Genomic DNA, 22,892 nt, shown 5'->3' with positions numbered 1-22,892 from the left:
CACAATGTCATCTCCACCTAGAAACAATTACTGAATATCCACCAGACAATGTCTTTTTCCTCTGCTTTTCCTTTTTACAGGAGGACAAACACAAGAAGGAGAAGGGTGTGCTTGTAGGAGAGAGGGAGGACTCAATTGCTCCAGAATACAGGTTTAAAGAGGATGAACTCAAAAAGCTGCCTGCTCCTAAACCTCAGGTGAGACTGGGACAAATTCACTTTAAGGCCCTTAAAGTATCACTGTGATAACAGGGTATTAATATACAATATATATATATATATATATCTTTCCTCTATGTCCCTCCTCCTGCAGCCCACCATTGGTACTAGTGAGGCTCTGGACTTTTTGTCTGGAGGCTTCACATCCTCCTCATCAGCTCCTGCTGTCCAGGCTCTTCCTGCAAAGGTACACTGTAGATCTGTTACTGGTAACAGCAGACAAAATCATACAAGCAGAAATACAGTATCTCTTCAAATGTCGTCTCCGTTGGTTGTTGTAGAAAACACCTGCAGTTCCTCCTGTGGCTGTGTGTCCTCCTGCTGACAAAAAACCCAAGATGGAGAAAGTGTCGGATGATTTCTCTCTGGAGGCTGGACTTACTTCTTCTACTGCCACGGTACAGCAAGCTCACACCTCCCTTCCTGCAAGCGTCTCTTGGCTGGTCTAATGTTGATAAGCTTTGTCCATTGAGGATAAAAGTCCATATCATCATGGACAGGATGTTTTTTCACTTCCATTCTTTTGACTTCAGATTTTGGCTCATTCAGACTTTTCCCAAAGTATCAAAGCAATCCAGGTGCAAACAGGAACTGCTAGCAATCAAGCAGCATACAGATTTGCTAACCTCATGCTCACAATAACAACGCTAACATGCTGATGTTTAGCAGGCATAACGGTAATGCTTACCAGGCATATTCACCGTCCGAGTTTAGCATTTTAGCATGCTACCATTTGCTAATTAGGCACAAAGTACAGCTGAGGCTGATAATGGGTTGTGTCTAGAAGGTAACCCAGAAGTTGCAAAAACATGCTAATACTCTTGCAAGACTCGCTGCCGGACGACCTATCCTAACCTTAACTAATCAAGGTCAATGCCTAACCATAACCATTCGAGGTCAATGCCTAACCATAACTAGTCGACGTATCCTTATCCATAGAGCCATGCATTGCTAAAAACACAGAGGTTTAGATAGTTTTGTGGAATAAACGGCTACAGATAGCCATTAATATAAAGTCTGATGTCATCTCTGTTGTCTGGTGTAGAACGTTAAGTCCTCTATGGCTGTCTGTCCTCCTGCTGGTAAGAAAACTGCTGCTGGAAAGGACGCCACTGACGGCAAGCTCAAGACTGGTCAGGTGAGATACAGGGAATTTTCCCACTGCTTTTCCTTCACTCTCTTGTGTTTCTCCACATTGTCTTGTCACTCTTTTGGTGAAGAGACCTTTCATTTGAACTATTAATGGATGACAAATGAGTGGAGCACAATCTCTTGCTCTCTCCTCAGGCTGATCCTCTGTCTCTGGACGCTTTCAGCGCTCTCAGTGACACTTTGCCAAAAGACGCACCAAAACCTGAACTCCCCAAACTCAGACCTGAGGACATCGTCTCGGTAGGAGCACAAACACTCACAAAGTTCGCAGCTTTCGATTGTAGGAAGCCTGCTGCTGTTGGTAGCATTTGTGTGTCAGCTCCTCACAGAAAGACTCACCAGACAATGTCTTATTTCCACCTCTTTTCCTTTTTATAGGAGGATGAACACAAGAAGGAGAAGGGTGTGCTTGTAGGAGAGAGGGAAAGCTCAATTAATCCAAAATACAGGTTTAATGAGGAAGAACTCAAAAAACTGCCTGCTCCTAAACCTGAGGTGAGACTGGGCTCTTAAAATGATTCTTTAGGGTGTTTCGCTCTTACAAACGAAGTACAAATGTGAACAATAACGGCATGTTATTGATTTATCCATCACTCTCTCCCCTCCCCTCCTCCTGCAGACCACCGTTGATACTGGTGAGGCTCTGGACTTTTTGTCTGAAGGCTTCTCGTCCTCCTCATCAGCTCCTGCTCTCCAGGCTCCCATCAGCAGCTGCATTCCTCCTGCACAGGTACGCTGTGGATCTGTTACTGGTACCTGTAGCCAAAATATGAAGGGTGCAGATGAAAAATGTATACAGGAACAATAGGGACGGTAGCATTTGGCAAAGAAGATTATTACCAATCTCCAGAGTGAGTGTGGTATCGATCTTCTCATCTAATTCTCACAAAGATGCCAAATACGTTTATTTCCTAAAATATCGAACTATTATTTCAAGACTTTGTTTCAATCAGGATGTGATTTCCTCCCTTTATTATCGCTGAAAGCTGTCGTCTCTGTTTTCCAGACCAAAGTAGAGGATTTGTCAGCTCTGGATCTACTTTCTTCAGATTTTGTGACTCCAGCTAAATCTGCCCCTCCTCCTACCAAGATGACACCAGAGGTAAAGCTATTGGTGTGCATGTCTCATTACTGAGTTAATAGAATAAATGGAAATTATTTTGTATGCTCAGCTTTGCATGCCTGACATTGCGGTTTGTCCTCTGGAGCAGCCTAGTTCAGTTAAGGTCAGCGCTGGAAAACCACAACAAGCAAAACCCACGACTGACAAGGGAACTGTGAGGATACAAAATTACTTTTTTTCTGAAATGCTTCAGTTCCTGTTATATCTATTTATTCTTGTTTAAACTGCATTAATAGAATACATTGGGCATTTGACCCTCTCTTGCCTTGTATCTTCTTTCTGCTTAACTCACTTATTTTTTTAAAGACTTGCTTAAAGGGATAGTTTGGGTGTTTTGAAGTGGGGTTGTTTGAGGTACTGATCCATAGTCGGTGTATTACCTACAGTAGATGACGGTCGGCATGCCCCAAGATTGGAGAAGCAAACAGGAGTTACCGCACAGGACCAAAGCAAAGTACTGCTGTGGACGGGGCCAGCAGCAAAATGTATTTTAGCGACCTAAAAGAAAGGCCCATCTAAAGAAATCAATATCAGTTTAAGTGTACGCTATATTTAGAATATGTTCAGCGGTTTACCTTGCCGCCCACAGGAGTTGCTGGTCTATCGCTGCCTTGATCGGTTAGTTTTGTTTGTGTTATTGTGTGACTTTGGTTAGTTTGGATTCACCAAAGTCACACAATATCACCGTGTTCTGCAAGGTAAAATTACAGGTTATTTCAATGGAGTCTGGTGGCTTCGTCAAGAGCATAGCTAAAATACATTTTGCTGCCAGCCCCGTCCACAGCAGAACATTGCTTTGCTCCTGTGATGGTACTCCTGTCTGCTTCTCCGAGCTACGGGCGTGCTGACCGTCATCTACTGTAGGTAATACACTGATGATGGATAAGCACCTCATACAACCTCACTTCAAAACACCCGAACTATCCCTTTAAGCTTACCATCAACACTATCACGGTTAAATGATATACTTCCTCTCCTGTTGTCTCCTCAGGTTGACTCTATGTCTCTGGATGCTCTCAGTGCTCTTTGTGACACGTTGCCAGAAGACGTACCAAAAGCTGAACTCCCCGAACTCAGACCTGAGGACATCGTAATGGTATGGGACACACAAAGTGCTCACTCGCCAAAAACACATTGTTGTTTGGCTTCATCTACGACATTTCGTTGCCTTATCACGTGGTACAAAATCAATACACATATATGGAATGTATGGATAGGTAGGTAATGTATTCGCTTTTCTTTTCCTTGTCATAGGAGGATGAACACACGAAGAAGAAGGGTGTGCTTGTAGGAGAGAGGGATGACTCAATTCCTCCAGAATACAGGTTTAATAAGGAAGAACTCAAAAAACTGCCTGCTCCTAAACCTGAGGTGAGACTGGGACAAATTCACACATAAGCTGCTTTTTATTATCAGAGCATGATGATCAAAGTGTATATTAAATTGTGCTGTTTTGAAAAGCAAGCTCCTCATCATTTCTCTTCATTCTCCCCTCCTCCTGCAGCCCACCGTTGGTACCGTTGAGGCTCTGGACTTTTTATCTGAAGGCTTTACATGCTCCTCATCAGCTCCTGCTGTCCAGGCTCCCGTCATCACCCCCTCAGCTCCTCCTGCACAGGTACGCTGTGGGTCTAGCACCGTTTACTGCAGCCCTAAATAATACAATGTGATGCACACACACCTCTTTGCAATGGAAAAAAAAAAGTCCTATAGAAGTAATAACAGGATATTGAGATTTTGTACACTTCATTCTGTCCCCTCAGCCCTCTGCAGACTTTTCTCTGGATGCCTTGGCAGCAGACTTTGTTGCCTGCTCCGCCGCTCCGACAGTGAAGTCCTCTGCTTGTCCTCCCACACAAGCAGCCCCAGAGGTAAACACACAAGCACAACTCGAACTCTTTTAGACTCCCTAAAGTCCTGCAGTTACACCAGAATTTTTCTTTTGTGCACGCAGCTGTCCGGGGGAGCAGACAGCGCCCTGGATGCTCTGTCAGACACCTTGGCAGATATCGCACCCGCCCCTCAGCCCGCTCCACCTCCTGCCAAAGACATTGTCAATGTAACCAACCTGCTTCAAGAGCATATAGGCAGCACGGGAGAGAATATTTTCAGTTTGTGCTCAGTAGAAAAAGTCTGCCAGTCACTTCAGCTGTCCTGATTTGTGTTGTTGTTTACAGGAGAAAAAGGCCGTTGAAGAGAGGCTGATTAAGATGGGGGAGAGAGACGACTCGCTGCCACCAGAGTATCGACCCACTGAGGAAGATCTTAAGGTAATAAAACCCTTATTACTCTCTCTGTTGCTGTCGCCAGTCCTGATGGAGTGTTTGTTGTTGGAAGTTCGCACTTAAACCAATAAAAACACTTTAGCTAAGGATCTTAAAAGACAAAAGCCTTTTTCTCTGGAGATTTCTCTAACCACCACAATGACTAAAGTGATCAGTCCACTTTGGCCCAGACTGAAATTATCTGAAAAACTGCCCGATTGTTTGCCATGAACTTTTGTACAGACATTCATGTTTCCCAGACGATGACTAATGACTTCGGTTCTCCCCTGACTTTTCCTCTAAGTACAACCTCTCAGCCTGGCTGTAGACTCTTAGCCTTGTTAATCAACAATTTAAGTTTTGGAAAGTAGCTGCTGTGAGCTTGATTCATAGTGTTGTTGCATGTTTTGTGGCAAACTATACTAGAACCACTCGTATGAACAGATTTGTTTTTAAGTGGCTCGTGCGAGTGATTTAGGACAACTTGCCGCATTCACCAATTTTCTCGTATTTTGAACCTGTCGTAGGAGTCGTGTGCAGTTAGTCTGCTGTTATCCAAACCTCAGTTTTTCACGAATGGATTGTATATTTCATTACTTTGAAGCAATTTTGAGTTTAAACATCCTTTATAAATTACACCTCATAATTATGTTGACATTATCCTGTTTGACTCTGCAATTTGAATTATAATATCATTCTAAATGTATTCGTATAGCCTAAATTAATGATGATATTGTTCATTTAAATTGACCATTGATGCTTGATATTGTATGAAATGACAATATCAATGTGAACATCTCAAACTGCAAAATGACTTAAATGATGCACTAATTGAAGGTTAATTTGTCTCTGTATATAATAAGGTAAACCGTAAGTGCAACCAGGCGCGTCATGGCTGACTTACTTCTTTCGGATCCGCGTCGGGCTCTTGGAAGAGAGCGTGTCTTTAGACAGCGTGCCGATATTTTGGCAGGGACAGATGAATGGGGCAGGATGCGTAGCCTTATATTATGTATCATTGGAGCATTAATTATGTTAATTTACAATTCTCATAAACATGCCCTCATTTACGCCCAGGTGGCATTCATCATGTTTACGCAGGTCATTTACACCGTTATCTTAGGAGTGTTTGCTGAATCTGACGTGGCACACTCATATGAGCCCACGGCACAAAAAAAATATGAAAAAGTTAAGACTAGAATATGAAAATGTTTTTGCATGAGGCCCAATGTTTTACATATGAGCCTTTGAATCTGGTTCAAAAATGCTATGTGAGGGTGTATATTTGAATGTTAGTAGTAGTAGTAGTAACTTTATTGTGTGTCTAATGTTCATCAATTTCATTTTAAAGAAAATGGCAGAAGAAAAGGCAAAAGCAGCTGCAGCACCCAAGAAGGTAAAAAAGCGCACACACACTCACAGAATGCAACAGCAGACAGTTAAATGGTAAATACAGTACACTGTGTATACGCAACATGCACATCGTTTGGTTTCCGGTGTTTCCGTAGAAGACGATGGATGATAAAACAGCCTTGGACCTGCTGTCCAGTGACTTCACTGCTACTGCCAAACCCGCCGCAGCCGCCGCATCATGTGCTGCCACAACAAAGCTGGAACCTCCCGTGCTGGACTCAGAGCCCCTGAAGGTAGCACAGAAAATAAACTGCAACATATATTGACATGTCATAGTGAGAAAAGCACCGGTGTAATATCGGCTAATATGGCTCTTTATGAGCCACAGATCATATTTTTAGTTCCACCTGTGCTTTTCTACGGAAGCCCTGAAGGCAAGTTAGAAAAACAATCCGGTGATCTATTTACAAAGTCTGATCTAAATTGTTTTCTTCCGGGCTTCCGTACTTTTCCCTCTAAGACAGACAAAATGTCTGCTGTGAACAAGGCCTATTATGGAGCTATGTGGTGCCCATTGCTGTCATGTTTCAGTACTGCACTCCCCAGAGATTACTCCAAACAAATGCAAATTCTTTTGATTTTCTGTTGATTAAGTTTTTTTTAGATGCAATCTAAAGATGTTTTTCTTTAGAACAGCAATGTAGGGAGTAGTGTGTGTTTAATGGTTGTTGTTCCACCATGAAATTAGCAATCTGGACATTTATTTATGCTGAATTGTTTAAAGATTCTAATTTAAACAACTGCATTAGTTCAGTACATGAATTCATCATGAGCTGATCATGTTTGATATGTTTTTTTTTATAATTTATTTCTTTATTATTCTTTCCTAGCCAATGTCTGGTCCTGTCCTGGACTCCCTGTCTAGCACCCTGCTCCCAGACGCCCCCGAGTTCAAACCAAAGGTAAAGAAAAGATATCTGTGAGCAATCAGGATGTAAGATCGCTCCATCAGATGATATCACTGAGACAGTAAAAGTTAAAGAGTAACAGAAGGCAGCGGCCGGAGTTCGATTACGACTTGCGGCCCTTTGCTGCATGTCATCCTATCATTTCTCCAGCTGCTCTAATAAAGGCAATAAAAGCCCTAAAAAATAATAATCTTTAAAAAACAGAAGACCAAATGTAAATGTGAAGCTTGAGATCTAATGGTAAAAAAAATCTGCTATCGACCAATGGCAGTTCATAAGTACTGATGTTGCACTCTTTTAGTTTTCATCGTTAAATGGCGCCCTCCACAGGTTGTTTACTAGTATTTACTGTATCAGTGGTCACCTCCTCATGGAGCAACACAGACTTGTTGAGCCTAAACAAAGATACTCTATAACAGAGATGAAGCATTACGAGCTCCTCCAATGGTTTGAAACGGTCACGTTCACTTCTCCCATTCAAGTTAATAGACTCAGGACCTGCCACTAGTCTCCTAAAGGAGGCGGGGCAGTGGCGAAACCCACGTGACACAGATACAGGAAACTGACTCCCAGTGTCCTTTCTGAACTGTCTCTGGTCTAACCAAGGTGTCGACTTTGTTACAGGGCAAGAGCAAGTCAAAGTCAAGGTCTAAAGTAAGCAAACTGCCTGCTGCATGAAGACAGAAATTCAGTTGGATAATGCACGATGATGAACAAAATTAATGTGTTTGTTTATAGTTGAACCAAAGTGAAAGCAAATATCTCTCCAGTCTGCACAAAGCTGCATGTGATGCATGCTCTGCTTCCGCTGATGTTAATTCCCCCAGATAACTACATTAAATCTGTAGAATTATTGCATGCAGAGGCGCTAGACTTTTCCTTTCTATGTTTTTTTTTAACTTTAACCTTGTATTTCAGAAACACCATGCAGAGGAGCCGCCTGCCACCGACCAGCTATCAGCTCAGTTTAGCTCAGACGTCGTGCCAAAATCTACAAAGAAGGGAGGCAAGAGCTAGACCACTCGGTGAGGTTTTGTTCTCATCTTTTTGCACAATTTTTTATCTGATAAAAGATGCTCAACGTGACGAGGATGAACGTCTTTCCACTGACTGCTGAATGTGTCCCGTGTTGCAGGTCGTCCTCCCGGCCACAGGGACGCATCAGCGAAGGGAACTGCTCTCTGGATAATGATTCTATTTTTCTAAATCGTCAAGAATGTATACTGGATGAAAGACAAACCTAGACATACCCATAACACACACACACACACACACGCACACACACTCACACTCACACTCATACTCACACTCTCTCTCACACACACACACACACACACACACTCACACTCACACTCACACTCTCTCACACACACCTCTGCATGCGGCGCCTTTTTCGCTCGGTTTCACGTGTTATTTAAGGATGTTTTTGTTTCAGTCTTTCGAGAGAATGAAAAGACTTTCTAAAACAAGATGGAGAATGAAAGAATGAGTGAAAGGAGGGGAACTGTGTGGAAAGAGAGGAGGTGGTTAAGTCAAGTGAAAATCTTTAGTTTTGTTGGTTGGCGTGTTGAGCGTGCCGAGGGAAGAAAGGCGCCGCCCGTCAGAGTCCTGCATGTACATCTCAGCTGACAGTTTTTCCCAGTGACGCACTAATATCACAACTAGCCTGGCGATGTTGTGACGTTGGTGGGAGCGGTGGCGACCGTCAGCTTGCGTTGGGAGCAGCACGGAGCGGGTGTATAGTATCGGGATGTTTGTGCAATCTTGATGTACACAGAAAAAGCCAAGTTTTCTATCCTGATGTGGTCAGACGCCGTTTAAAGACACTAGTGTACAGCTTAGTTTGCTTATATTTTGAACAACACATAGTTTACATAGTTAAATAATGTGGAGGATTTCCAGGAGGTGTTCTGCTTTATTCTGTATCCGAGAGCTTCTTGCAAATGCCTTTTCCTTTCTGGAGAGAAAATATCTGACAAAAGAAGGTCTTTTGTATGTATTTGGCCTTGTAAAAAAAAAAAAAAAAAATGCTGGTGTCCAGAAGTGCACTTAACTAAGGTGGTGACAAGCTTTGTTAACTGCCTTTGTTTGTATACTGTAAAAAAAAAAAAAAAAATGCTCTATATAACACAACACTGTATAATTTACAAAGGGCTTTCAGCTGTAAAGTCAAAAATCAATATACTGTCCCAGAGTTAGGGTTTGTGTGGGTGTGAGTCAAAAGATATGAAAGGTATTTTAGATGTGGGAATACTAATTAAATAAAAAAAAAAAAAATTTGATTGGTGTAGTTGCTATGTGTTTGGTTTCTACGATTTATGCCTAAAATGAGAAATAAAAACTAACCAAACTGCCTTAATATGTGGGGGAAAAAAGATAGAAAACACAGCAGGAAATGAGTAAACACTGTTTTCTTAAAGGTGTAAGGGAAGTGTGTGTGTGTGTGTGTGTGTATTAAAGTGAACGGGAACAGATTCTCCTCTGAAATTATCTTTTTTTCTCTCCTCCGACTTGGTGGTTTTTCACTCTGCAAATCGTTGTAGCAGCCCACTTCCTTTTGACTCGAGGGGGCTCACAACAAAAACATCTTTCGCTCAAACTTCATGTTAAAATTTTATATTTCTGTGCCAACACCCTGAATGACTGATGGGGATGCAAATGAGTGGGTTTGATGTGCGAAAAAAAAAAGAAACATGAATAAAGATAAATACAATTTGTTGTTCTTTGAGTGATAATATATTTTTATTTATTTTTTTACAATATTTCAAGTTACAAAAACTCTGTAAGTGGGTGAATTTCTAAAATAACGTACATCCATTTTTACAAAAAGAAAAATGTTTCATATTAATGTAAATGTAAATCCAATTTTATTGTCATATATTGTACATAGCACTTTAGCTAAAAGAAATTGAGCTACTGCATTTAGCCCATCCTGGTATATTAGGAGCAGTGGGCAGCTATACAGCGCCCAGGGAGAGGTTTGTTTATATATTTGTTTATTTTAGGGGGTTGGTGCCTTGCTCAAGGGCACCTCGGCAGTGCCCAGGAGGCGAACTGGCATCTCTACAGCTACCAGTCCAAACTCCGTGGATATTTATTCCTCATGACTTTGAAACCATAGAAATTTGAATTGCGAGAAATAAAAAAAAAAGCTTTACAAAATAAAAATTTTAATTAAAAAAATTCGACATTTAAAGTTATCCTGCTGGAAATCATATTATCAGAGAAAGAAATTTTTTTTAAACTGGTTATTTAATTTTTTTCAAGCTAAAGGCAAGTTAAATTCTATTTTAAAATGTTGGAATCACAAAACTAAAGGCCAGTAATCACGGACAAAAATGTATGTAAGGCGACTAATATGCTGAAGAAAATAACAGTTTAAAATTGGCTCTATACAAAAGCAAAATTAGTTCTATACAATTTTTGCATAAATTTTAAAATAAACGTAAATAAAAGTGCTTCTAATATTCTCAGGACTTCAGTGGTTTCTATTATCATTATTAACATTTATGGGGAATGGCTGAATAGATATTTTATTTCATGTTATTTCATTAAAAGAGTTCAATCTGAATGTCAGCGCTGCGTTATCATCCGTTAAACCACAACGTTAAACTGTTAAAACTGGATGTTGACTGTGAAGATCTTTGAAAGTATTTGATGCATTGAATCCTTGAACCACTTTAAACACTTCTTATATTATTATATTTTTACATATAGCAAAATATTCACCATAAATGTCATTAAACTGTAAATGAGACGAAAAAAAGAAAGAATGCAACAGTAACACAACGCTGTAAAATAACTGCTGCTTAAAGAAATGAAATGACACCATTGAGATTAAACGGGTCTTTTGGTCATCATTTGTTTTCCAGGAGCCACCACCCGCGGTCTATATGAGATAAACAAAGTATTTGAAATCAACAATAATATTAATAAATAGCTTATTTCAGTGACTCAGTTCTTTGTTCACAGTGGAATTACAAAGGGAACGCAGGGCCGTAGCTACAGCTGAGGATACTGAGGTTACAATATGTTTAAATCTCACATCTTTTACGACACACGTGAGACTGAATTTAATAAATAGGTAAAGAATTTAGTATTTTCCCTGGATGTGTGGAAAAAGCTTTGAAACTTTAGAAATAAAGCTAATACTTTATTTTACTGACGTGTAATTTCTTATAATTCCTAGGAAGACTGCTGGAAAGAACCATTTAAGTTGGTACTAATTACATAGAGACAGAGTTCTGACAATAATTTCAGTTTACGTTTATGAACATTTTTTGATTTTCAGAACAGTTTCCATCATAAAACATTTAATTAAATTTAAAACTTGCAGAAAATATCATTAAACAGCTTACTCAGTAAATAAACATTGAAAAAAATATGTTTTTTGACACTTTTATTTTGGTGTCTGGGGTGGGGGGGACTTGAACTAATGACCTCAGTATTCCTTAAATTATGGCTACGGCCCTAAATGAAAAGACATTATCAGATTAAAAGAAAAATACATAAATAACTTACTTTCTCTTGTAATGGTGTGGGCATCTCCGTGTCCTTATTTCTACAGCAAATCCAAAGTGTTATTAAAAAAAGTTATTTTTACAGCAAAGAGTTTTAAATCAAGAAAATCAGAAAAATATATATATATATTTGCAGAATTTATAACAATTTTCAGCTTTTCAAAGACATTTATATTGACTGCATATGATAAATGTTGTGTAACAACAAGGTTTAGATATCAGATGAACTTACGGTGGCAGTACACGGAGGTGATGATGAGGATTAGAAGAAGAAGGCCACAGCCGCCAGCCAGTGGGCCCAGTATGATCAGAGAACAAAACAGTTCAGGCCTGGTTTCCGCTGTAAAGCATGTACTCATTTACCATCTGCTCCTCCTCAAAGCATCACACACATATGAAGATGATGAGGACTCTTGTGATTGTGAACATTTACCTTTCTTGTCATTGTTGTTGTTACAAACGCATGGCGTGGCAGTTGTGCATAGGGTTTGCTCGGTGGTGGTGGCGGCGGCCCGCGGTGCTTCGGTGCTTTTGACTTTTTCTGAAGAGAGAGGGAACTGTGTGATTCTGAAAAGCATCCATCAGATCATCATTAGACCAAACGTATGACACAAAACTCACCTCCGCCCAGCCGGATCACGTTGCCGAACTTCAGCTCTTTGCCGCCGAAGAGAGACGCACAGCTGTAAACGCCGCTGTCCAGATCTTTGCTGAATTTCAGCAGTGTCAGGATACCTTCACGAATCCTTGAGTGACTGAAGGTGGAGGGAAAGGAGGCTGGAGGTGACTTTAGGAGGCCATTGTTAGTGAAAGACGCAATGAATTGCATGCCAGATGTGTCCAGAACTCGAAACCAGACGACCATGGAGCCCACTTCAGCAGGATTACACTTGATTTGAACCAGTTGCCCTTCCTTTGCAGTTATGTCTTCACCAGCTCCTGAAGTCATTTCTAAAAGATGCGATAAAATGACACATATCATCATTCCCCTCTCTGTTTTCCGGCAACCAAAAGCGAAAGAAACAAACCAGAAGGAAACTTTAAAGCTGCTACGCGGTAGTGAATAAACTTCAAAATTCAGGTTTTAACTTACGTTGACAAAACACCAGAATCCCCAGAATCTGAATCCACTTTTGGTCCATTTTAATGTTGCAGACGACAACAGCTGCTAAACGCGTCTTTGTGGTGTTTGTTGGAGCCTGCTGGGAGATAATTCAGCGAGATATCAAACCACGCCCCACCTGTAACCTTCTTCTCTGCTGCGTCAAAGGGGATCATTGCAACGAAACGCTGCAGAGACCTCCTGCAAAGCAAGGTCGTGGTCTGCAGGTTGTTTGAAGTGGAGCCCACCGATCTGCACTTCGCACCTCTGCCTCTGGTTTGAAGCATCGAACAGCACGACTTCATCCATGAGCTACTGACACACAAACGCAGCGGTGGGTGGTATGTAGGCTGAACGTGATGGGGTAGGAAGTGTAAAAACAGCCCACTTTACACTAACTCAACTCAACTCTGTTTCTGCACAAATCAAATGGTGAATTTCAAGAAACTCGTCTTTATACCCGATATAGGCAAACATCTGCCCTGCTGAAGTGTCCTCCAACTACTCTATAGTTGACTTTGACCTTTGACCTCACCTCCTGTGTTTTAATGTGACATGGAGGAGCTGTGAAAGAATTTGGAATTCCAAAAATTGCTTTTTGTTGATCTTCTTGGTGAATTTTTTTTTCTTGTAGCCGCACATGCAATGTAACGGATGTGAAGAGAGTTAAAAAGATAAGTAGAGGGGCGTCACGGTAACCTGTTTACACTGAACCAGCCGTCATTGGAAACTGGGGTGAGCTATAATCTGTCAAATATAACTCTCATGAATGAAATCAAGTATTTTTGAGACACAGATAACCTTTCAGTGACACGGTGGGAGCTGTAATCCCTTTTTGGCAAGTGGAAAATGGCATATTATGGGTTGTATTGGCCCTTTAAAGGTATTTCAACAGGTAAAAAGGGACTGGGGTGGGATATAATATATTAAATATAACCCTCATTAATGAAATCAAGTCATTACGAGACATAAATAACCTTTGATATGTGATCCTGTGATTACCACATGATCTTGGGATATTGTGAGACTCCAGCTGCCGTGCAACGTAAGCACTCCGGTGGCAGAGGGGTCTGATAAGACTCGAACCCCTTAAAGGAACAAGGTGTAGGATCTGGCAGTATCTAGAGGCGATGTTGCAGATTACAGCCGAACGAGGCCTCTCCCGTGTGCCAGGCGTGTAGAAGAACTAGGAATGTTGTGTTGTTGGGAGAGTAGCGTAGGTCATTTGGAGCAGAGGTGGGAGGTGAGTGGTGAAGCAAGAGAGAGAGAGAGGCGGCGGTGACGTCAGCGAGTAACGTTATCGACTCCAGACCAAGCAGGAAAAGTTAACAGAGTTTGGTTTGTCCGTTCTGGGCTACCGTAGAAACATGGCGGTGCAACCCGGCGGACTCCGTGGAGAGAGGACACGCTCACATAAACGGCTCATTCTAAGATAATGAAAACACAATTCATATTTTCATACATACTAATTTATATTTATATTCCATTTCTGCTAATAGATCCCCCTAAATGTTACACACTGGTCCTTTAAGCAATATTACACAAAAGTACTACAAGAAAAGGAAGATAGAAGGTACACAATGCAATATATCCTGATGTGAACTGATCTCATATTCTGTCTGCAGAAAGACGTTAGATTTGCTGTGAGGTCCCTTCCTGTTGTGTGGTTTCCTATTTCAGAAGACCAAATGCAGAGTTTCATGAATACACATGGTCTACACCAGTGGTAGCTTACACTGACAGTTGTAAGTGGTTTCTAACCGCACTCCTTTTGTCCTTTGTTGGCTTTCACAAGTGATCCTAATCAACATAATATTCTATTTTATTTATTTTATTTTATTCTATTTTAGCATTAACTGATAATATATTAATTTTGAACCTTTATTCATGTTGGACTTTTTATCACTTATATCACTCCGATACGCATCATTGAAATAAACTTGTCAAATTGTAGCATCACCACAAATATTTTTTTCATGACAAAGTATGACAATGGCGAATTAAATTTTATAAGATTTCATCCGTGTTGCACGGCTAACCACACTGCGTTATCATGCAGTGTTAATCACTGCAGCAAGGTGAACATTTTAACCCCTAGATGGCAGCGACAGCATGATTTATAGCTCTGGAGTCACAAATCTGCTGCTCTGCTCTGTTGGGCTGAAGCTTCAGTCAGTGTGTGTTGCATTACTGGCCACGCCTCCAATTAGTGATGTCACAGGAGGTGTTTTACGTTCGTTTGACAGCTGAGTGGGAGATGTGCAATAAATGGCCCTCAAATAGATTTCACTTGAAACAACCCTGATGACATCATCAGGGTTGTTTCAAATTAAATCCTTTTGGCGTGGACTTGGAGACTACAACTCTTTTTTTTTTTAGAAATCCTGTGTTTTAAACTGTTGACATGGGCACGTACAAGACATGGAGGGTCTAACAAAAGATGCTACTGATTGTGGGAAAAGCAGGATTCAGTTTTTTGGCAGCTTGACCTATACCTGTGACTAAAATTCAGATGACTGCTGCTTCAATTTTAACCATTATTTTGGAAAATCTGTCTCTTATAAGTCCCCAAACTTAATGGAAGTGGAGTAGGGGAGAGCGGGGTCGGTTGGCACAGAGCCTTTTTAGCAAGTTAGAAGGCAACTATGATCATTTCATTCATATCATTCACCATGCTCATACTCAGCCACACCCTCTTCACTTTCAACCTCAGAGTGGAGACCTTCTGATTATTCCTCACATGCTATTCATAGTTTGAAATACACAGCATGTAAGTATATTTGTGTCTCTTTTGTTATTTTTCTTCTACCATACAGTTTTTAGTTACGCTACATACAAAAAGCATATTAGTTGGAAAGCTTATTTTCTGGCCTATCAGTTGATGCAAGTGTTAGCTGTCTGAAGTTTTGGTGGTGGCACATGCATCCAAAGCGTGTCTGCAGAGTGAATGTTTTCTCAAGATGCAGCCAGTCAGAAACCTTTTTTTTTTTTTTTTTTTGCCAAAATCCATATCTCAGTAATTTATGAAAATATAAGAATTTTGAAATGTTTTATTTTTCTCAAAGACCCGTATGAACAAGTGACATTGTAAATATAAAGTAATTGAATTTAGACAGCAATTTCCCCAGTTTGATTTTTTTTTTAGCCCAGAACAGGGGTCAGCAACCTTTACTATCAAAAGAGCCATTTTAGGCAAAATTTTTTTTAAAAAAATCTGTCTGGAGCCGCAAAACATTTGAGCATTGTGATGAAGGTAACACAGTTTATAGTCTAAGTATATAGTATAAAAGTCTAATGCAATGAGGGCCAGAGTGCAAATGTACTACGGAGTATTAGGGCCACATTGAAGGAAATAAATCCAGATTTCCAGAATAAAGTCGTAATATTACGAGAAAAAAGTTGTAACATAACTTTATTCTCATTATACTACGACTTTTTTTCTCGTAAACCTATGAATTTATTCTTGTAATATTATGTCTTTATTCTTGAAATCTCCGATTTTTTTTTTTCTAATACTTTTTTTCCCGTAATACTCCGTCGTACCGTCGTATCATAGACCTAAAACGATGATAAATAAAAATGAAAATGTAAACAAAAAAACATTTATTCATTTCTATTTTTAAAAATGCACAGGGAGCCACTGGAGAGGAGCTAAAGAGCCGCATGTGGCTCCGGAGCCGCAGGTTGCTGACCCCTAACCCAGAAGAAGGTCTCCCAACCGTCCCAGGGAGGCAGAATTTTGGGAGAATACACTCCTTGTACATTTAACAAAATTGTGCCTTTCACATTTGGATTGGGCTTTAAAAAACTTCATAAATTGTAAGCAGACACCTGTATCTGTTCAGGCATCAAACCATTTTCATTACTGTTCAAGTACTCTGTGAGCAATGGAAGGTTGATATAAAAGTGTCCCAGCCAACGCCTCCTAAATTGCTGGAGTATCCCTTTAACAGTTTGGAGAGCTACTATCTGGTTCAACTTTGCCCAGGTAAAGCTGTATTGAACTGGTAAGCAAAAACATAGCCCAACCAGTAGGGATGAAAATAGGTCCCAGGTTGCAAAACAGCATTTTCCATTAACAACAAAGGACGTAGCTTCTACATTAGCAACGATTAAACACTGTGTCATCTGTCACTTCATGTGAAAGCTCGTCTAACAGTTGTAGGGAAGTGAAACTCCCTTCAGATGAACTGAGAGAGCTTAAAGCGGCTATGGCACAAACCGGGGCCCGTCCTATTTCCTGTTCAGTGATGGAAAGTAAATGCACCGATTTAGTAATGGGCAACAAGTGCTGACATTTTGCTGTTTTTGTGGGCGATTTATCTGTTCCATGGGTGGGAGGAGAGAGACAGAGAGACACAAACAGAGAGAGAGATAATACATTGTGTGTCATTTCAACACAGTCTCACAGCAGCTTGTGAAATAATCACGACATTTAATCTATTTGATTCGTGTACACATGAATTTCCCTTTTTTTCATGACGCTCAGAACTACTTTCAACAATGTATTTTTTGTGCGTTTCCCTACTAATGTCACGCAACACGTGACGCAATGTTCACCCCAGTCTATTCAAATTAAAACTACTTAGTAAGGTTTAGGATAAGATCGCGGTTTGGGTTAAAATTACTTCGGAAGTGCTGTAACTTAAGTATGGAAGTTACGTGACAAATAAATCAACACTGGGTACGAACGCCGGTCTCCTGGACCAAAGTCCAGTGTTTTTTGACCCACCCATCCACGCCAACCTCCTCCCTACGCAGCCTTCGCTGCTCTCTATACTTCCCAGTTCACAATTACGAATTGAATTGATTTCGTGCTGACCATCACAAAATAAATGTGAAATTCGTGTCAATGTACGTGAATCAATACATTCAATTTCGTGACTATTTCTCAAACTGCTATGCGACTGGCCTGCTCATTTACCTGTGCTGTAGAGCATGTTCTTTACCACGTGATTTCCCTCAAAATGCAGATTATTAACTTATCTTTTGTGTGTCATAAACTACTTTGATGTTTATTTCAAATGAAACCGTGATGGAAACAGGTCGAGGTTTCACAGCGTTTTCAGTAAGCAGGGGATTCTGTTGATGCTTTGTGTTAGAAGGGAAGACCCAGTCAAAACGCTCTCAGTAAGCCCACTTCACCTTTCCATTCTTCTGTTTTAGGTTTGAGTCACTCACAAACACACCTGCATGGGCTTCCCTATCTTAGTCACACAGGGGGTCTCCAACCTGAAACTGACATCTGTGTGTGAGTGTGTGTGTGTGTGCGTATGTAGTGGGTGACCAGGGGAAGCCAGTGAGAAAGAGAGTACCGCGTACTGTAACATTGCATAGCTTGACATTCAAATGCAGTCAGAAGACACGTCTTTACAATCTGAAAATAGCAGCACCCTCAATATTAGTAAATCAACATCAATACCAGTTAGCTTGTTCACCAGTTATTTATCGCTTTGGCTCACCTGTCCGTGTATTATGGGATATGAAGTTGTGAAAAGGAAACCAAGAGCAACCAAGAGGAGTAAGTAGACACGGAGAGCTCGGAAAAAATGGAGGAATTGAAAATGAATACATGTTTGATCATAATTTCCTCTGTTACTAAGACTTCCTGTTAGGATTGTATACGCAGGTTTTGGAAAATAATTTCCATATTTAAATTTACCTTTTTGCTAAGAAAGCTGAAATCTGATGATTAATGTGTTGTGTTTAATTTGTTTTCAGAAAAAAATAATTCACTGCTCCATCATATGTTAATATGTTGCATATTAGTGTTGTCACATTACTGGAATTTCTATCTCTAATACAATACCTATACAAATATCAATATTCAATAACATTTGACACAACATTGAAGGCAGAACATTTTAGATTTTTATTAAATTAAATGTGGTGTGTGTGTGTGTGTGTGTGTGTGTGTGTGTGTGTGTGTGCGTGTGCGTGTGTGTGTGTGTCAACTCGTTGTCGGAGAGAAGAGAGAACAGAAAGCGCAGCTGGTACCCGTGTATCAATACTATGTAAAATGATCATTGAAACCTTTTCAAATATTCAGTATTGATATCGATTAATACTTCAATATTTTTGCCAACACTATTGTGAATAGGGAACTCATCCAGTTTGTGACATTGATTGTTAAATTATAAAACGTGTGACAAATTTAACCTTTAAAATATACGACAGTTGATGCTGTAAAGCATGAGCTGAAATATTACACAATATGTCGTTGGATATCACCACAAATAGCCAAGCATCATGGTATTTGTGAGATTTGACATTGTTAGTTGACATTTAAATATTTGAATTAAGAAATTTTTTTACTTAATATGCTGGTTTGTATTCTTGTTTCACCATTTAAATATAATGGATTTACATGTAAAACTGTTGCATTTACAGAACTGATACAGAATATTGTAAAAAATAATGTCTTTAATATATAATATTTATAATCATGAACATGTATAAACTCTTGCGGAAAAGCAGAGGAGAATTTTTCAATGTTAAATCCTACATTTCACACGTAAACTATCTTTCATCACATGTGCCTAAATGGGAATTTATTATGTGAAATGGTGTTTCATGTGCTAAATTCACAAGTATAATATATAACAGAAATTAAAATCCAAAATGCTTAAAATGAAATTTGGGTACATGCATTTTCTTATCTGCCACATATTGTGCTCCCCTGTCTTTTTATGCTTCTTGTTCAACTAAAATGGGGACAGAAGTTAAAGTTACAAAACACCGTTCATGTGCAATTTATTAGTGTAGAGTGTATTTATTACATTTTAAACTTTTAAGAGATAAGATACGCCTTCATTGATATCCAAGGGGGAATTTGTTTGTTGTAGCAACACAAGTACAGAAATAAATACTGATAAATAGAGAAAGTTAAAAAAATAAATAGTAAGGGGTTTATAAACTAAAATAGAATAGAAGTAAAAAATAAAATAAAATAAAAATACTTAAAAAATATTAAAACATTAAAACAAATATTTAAACACTAATATAAACGTATGTGTTTACTCTATAAAGAAAAAAAAATAATAAATTGTAAAAAAATGTAACAGATAATTTAATTTGACTATACTGACACTTAACACACTGTAGGTAGTAACAATAAAATACAATGTGTGGTATATTGTAAGAGGCACTAGTTGCCACTCAGCGGGCAGGTTGTGTTAATTATGTGTGAGGAGGAGCAGCTGTGGGAGCACTGATTGTTCCTGATGAGGATCAGGTGTGTGAAGCCTTTATCTACTCCTGGTTTCCAGAGTTCAGATGGTGACTCACTGTCTCATTGTGAGAGCTTCATTCTGGTGCTTCTTCTCGCTGTGTAGCGGTGTGTGTATCGGCAGAAGTTACCACGTGAAGCTATCTGCATGATATGCCCACCATTTTCTGTTTGCTCTTCGAGCTGAGTCTGTTAGAGGAGGTCTGTGAGGCCTGGCTTTAGACCTGGCAATCTAAATATCTTAGTGAGGGAGGGAGCCTTTCTTCTTAGGCAAATTTTTATTTGGTGTTTCCCCTCTCCCCTAACTTTAACATTCCCCTGGTCCGCAATTGCGTCCCACTCCCTGTTACCCTGACAGAATGAGTCGGCCACTAGACCCGTCCAACATCGACGGTTCAGAAGCTTCAGAGCTCAATAAACTCAAATATCTATCACTGCGCAGGAGGTGTTCGGCTCCCATGAGCAAATGCTTCGTTGAAAAAAACAGGCTTCTCATGACCACATGTTCAGAGAAATACTTACCCGTTTACAGAAAATTGACTCCTGTGACTCCACCCAAAGTCAAAGCACCAAAACTTGTAGTCCACCATGCACTCCCAGTTCCGCCTCATGGCCCTATTGCAGTCCGTGAACCCAAAATGCCAACACCTGCCCATTATGATGGGCATCCAGGGAAATATAAAGGGTTAATCATCAAATGTAGTCTGGTGTTTGAGTTACAACCATCCATGTTGAACACAGAACGAGTCCGGGTAGTATACATAATATCCCTTCTCTCAGATAATACTCTTTCATTGGCTACAGCTTTGTGAGAGAAGCAGACCCCTGTCTGTTCTGATGCTGCTCTCTTTGTGGCCAAAATGAAGAGTTTTTGACCACGACATAAGCGGCGAGGAAGTGGCTAAATGTTTTATTGGGTTACGTCAGAGCTCCACCGGTGTAGCCAAGTTCTCCATTGAATTCCGAACACATCACATACTGCTGCTTTGTCACGCCCCCTTGGTATCTCATGACCCTTCCCTTGGCGTCACCCCCCTTTGCCTCGGCGTCACGGCCCTTGCCTTGGCATCACGCCCCTTGTTGTCAATTTATTTTCTGCATCAAAACCACTACAGCTATAACTAGGGATGTCACAAGAACCGATACTTCGGTACCAACTCGGTACCAAAATTAAAAAAATGTGACAGTACTCGTTTTCTTTGGTACCGAAGGTACCGAACGATGCCTGTAATGGTCATTTGGTACCAGAGCGGAGGTACTGGAGATGCAATTCTTCCGGATCTAATGTGGGCAGGATACGCTTACAAGTGTTCTCATCTGTCGTGAAATGAAGGAAGAGGAAGAACGCCGTAACAGCACGGAAGAAAACAACAACACGAGATGTGAAAGATGGCAGCTGGCTAGTTAGCCAAGCTACGTACAATGAACGAGAGCAAGAAAGCTAAGCAACCGACCGGCCAGTTGTTATTATTTTCCGACACACCTTGAACTCCGGTTAGTTTGTGAGCTGCGGCAGGAAATAAATCCGGCTCTGTTGAGTGCAAAACGATATTGTTTTGGAACCGTTTCCAGTTTCCCTTCTTCTACTAGTTAGCCACACGCAACGTTACAATAAATTCGCAACAACCAGTATGCGGTGCAGTAACGGTGCCATTGTACTTTTCTTTCCAAAGGAGGAAATGCTTCCAACTAAGCAAAGCACCTCAAAGACAGACATCCAGACAATATTGTTTGTTTTAAATACTTGAAAGCTACATGCCACTGTTATGTTTTGCAATGTTAATAGACGTTTCTTTTTTATTTATTACTTAAAGGCTACATGCCTCTGTTTTTATAAATGTTTTAATAAAGGAGTGCGTGTTGAATTACATGGGATTTTTTATTTTTTTTTTATTTTTTTTTTACAGTGTTACCGATTGGTATCGACAATTATGTAAATTCACTGGTTCTCCGGAACCCATTGTACCACTCACCTGTATCGTTGTGCTACTCACCTGGGGGATAGAGACCGCGGTTATATTCAGCCCGTTCTCACTCCCAGGGCATCAAACACCGAGACTTTGTCAAGGACGTTGGCGTGTGATCCCGTCGAACAAGGCACCCTTTAGCACTTAGGTGGGCGGAAGGGGAGGATGATTGGTCAGTCCAACAACAGAAGGCTTTCATCCAGGAGACTGTTGTTCATGTCCCGTGTTCACAACGTCAGTTTCATTTTCACTTTACAAACATACATCAGACCGGCAATTCATCAACTGGAGTAGGCTTGCATGACCCCCTTTTGGGAGAAAACAATCCTGTGTTTTCTATCCCCCAAAAGGGGGCGTGGCCTTGACTTTTTTGCCCGTATGTGCCGGTCAGATGTACAGTAGCTTTATGCCCAACCATGCAATTGTTTCCTAAACCAACTAAGTGGTTTTGTTGTCTAAACCTAAAGTGACGCTTAGGGTAATTATGACAAAAATAAAGTGACTCAAGGGGCTGGACAAAGCGGCCGTATATGACAAGTTGGGATGAGAACATGTTGATATATTTATCAGAAGAAGTTGCAGGATACAACACACATAAATGGTTTACAAAAAATATTGTGTACAATTTGCGTCTCTACATGTATTTAATTTTTACAGTGTTTTAAATATACACACCTGTATTTGTCAACAGAAAACTGTGTATTAAACATTTTATAAATCTACTGCTCCCTGCATTGTGAATAAATCATTTCCCCAAGAGTCGACACACAAATGATAATAATACATATCTAGAGAAGTGTTGATGCAACTTTATCGTCTTTTTGGAGGCTGTCTTTTGTGCTGTTGAATTGTATTGCTTGTTATACTGAGAAGTGTTTCAATCATTTTGTTCACACAATAAATGTAGCTGGCAACTGAATGAAATCTTATTCTACTTTGCTTTGATTGTATTATGTCTATATGCTGCAAATGTCAACATATAGGCAACTATTTTAAA

At 40.1% G+C, this 22,892-nt stretch overlaps 2 protein-coding genes across 37 annotated transcripts in view; one reads left to right on the top strand and one right to left on the bottom strand.

Annotated features, from left to right (window-relative positions):
• cast (calpastatin) overlaps window positions 1-9,791 on the top strand; it is a 46,087-nt gene extending 36,296 nt beyond the window's left edge. For 26 of the 36 annotated variants that reach the window (XM_074624096.1, XM_074624019.1, XM_074623171.1 and 23 more), the window contains 21 exons: window positions 81-197; window positions 313-405; window positions 500-616; window positions 1,264-1,356; window positions 1,506-1,610; window positions 1,749-1,865; window positions 1,990-2,100; window positions 2,377-2,472; window positions 2,579-2,647; window positions 3,485-3,589; window positions 3,748-3,864; window positions 3,998-4,111; window positions 4,257-4,364; window positions 4,448-4,552; window positions 4,671-4,763; window positions 6,109-6,153; window positions 6,266-6,403; window positions 7,001-7,072; window positions 7,703-7,732; window positions 7,997-8,103; window positions 8,214-9,791. In XM_074624096.1, the coding sequence (XP_074480197.1) occupies window positions 81-197; window positions 313-405; window positions 500-616; window positions 1,264-1,356; window positions 1,506-1,610; window positions 1,749-1,865; window positions 1,990-2,100; window positions 2,377-2,472; window positions 2,579-2,647; window positions 3,485-3,589; window positions 3,748-3,864; window positions 3,998-4,111; window positions 4,257-4,364; window positions 4,448-4,552; window positions 4,671-4,763; window positions 6,109-6,153; window positions 6,266-6,403; window positions 7,001-7,072; window positions 7,703-7,732; window positions 7,997-8,095 (1,944 nt within the window). In that variant the 3' untranslated portion in view covers window positions 8,096-8,103; window positions 8,214-9,791. Of the gene's footprint in view, window positions 1-80; window positions 198-312; window positions 413-499; window positions 617-1,263; window positions 1,357-1,505; window positions 1,611-1,748; window positions 1,866-1,989; window positions 2,101-2,376; window positions 2,473-2,578; window positions 2,648-3,484; window positions 3,590-3,747; window positions 3,865-3,997; window positions 4,112-4,256; window positions 4,365-4,447; window positions 4,553-4,670; window positions 4,764-6,108; window positions 6,154-6,265; window positions 6,404-7,000; window positions 7,073-7,702; window positions 7,733-7,996; window positions 8,104-8,213 lie in introns of all 36 variants that reach the window. The other 10 variants (XM_074624832.1, XM_074624418.1, XM_074625401.1 and 7 more) reach the window with 4 other exon arrangements.
• Window positions 9,792-9,847: 56 nt separating this feature from the next.
• Window positions 9,848-18,208, bottom strand: cd8a (CD8a molecule). Its single transcript, XM_074625981.1, has 7 exons — window positions 18,163-18,208; window positions 12,692-12,797; window positions 12,220-12,549; window positions 12,032-12,139; window positions 11,831-11,938; window positions 11,600-11,639; window positions 9,848-10,967 (listed from the first exon to the last, which is right to left on the bottom strand). Exons 2-7 carry the CDS (start codon window positions 12,738-12,740, stop codon window positions 10,916-10,918), a joined length of 687 nt encoding a protein of 228 aa, XP_074482082.1. The 5' UTR covers window positions 12,741-12,797; window positions 18,163-18,208; the 3' UTR covers window positions 9,848-10,915.
• Between the last annotated feature and the right edge of the window lie 4,684 nt (window positions 18,209-22,892).

Source organism: Sebastes fasciatus, chromosome 1 (genome assembly GCF_043250625.1).
Source record: "Sebastes fasciatus isolate fSebFas1 chromosome 1, fSebFas1.pri, whole genome shotgun sequence".
Taxonomy (NCBI): domain Eukaryota; kingdom Metazoa; phylum Chordata; class Actinopteri; order Perciformes; family Sebastidae; genus Sebastes; species Sebastes fasciatus.
The sequence above is the reverse complement of the archived record's forward strand: the minus strand, read 5'-3'. Positions and strand labels throughout refer to the sequence as shown.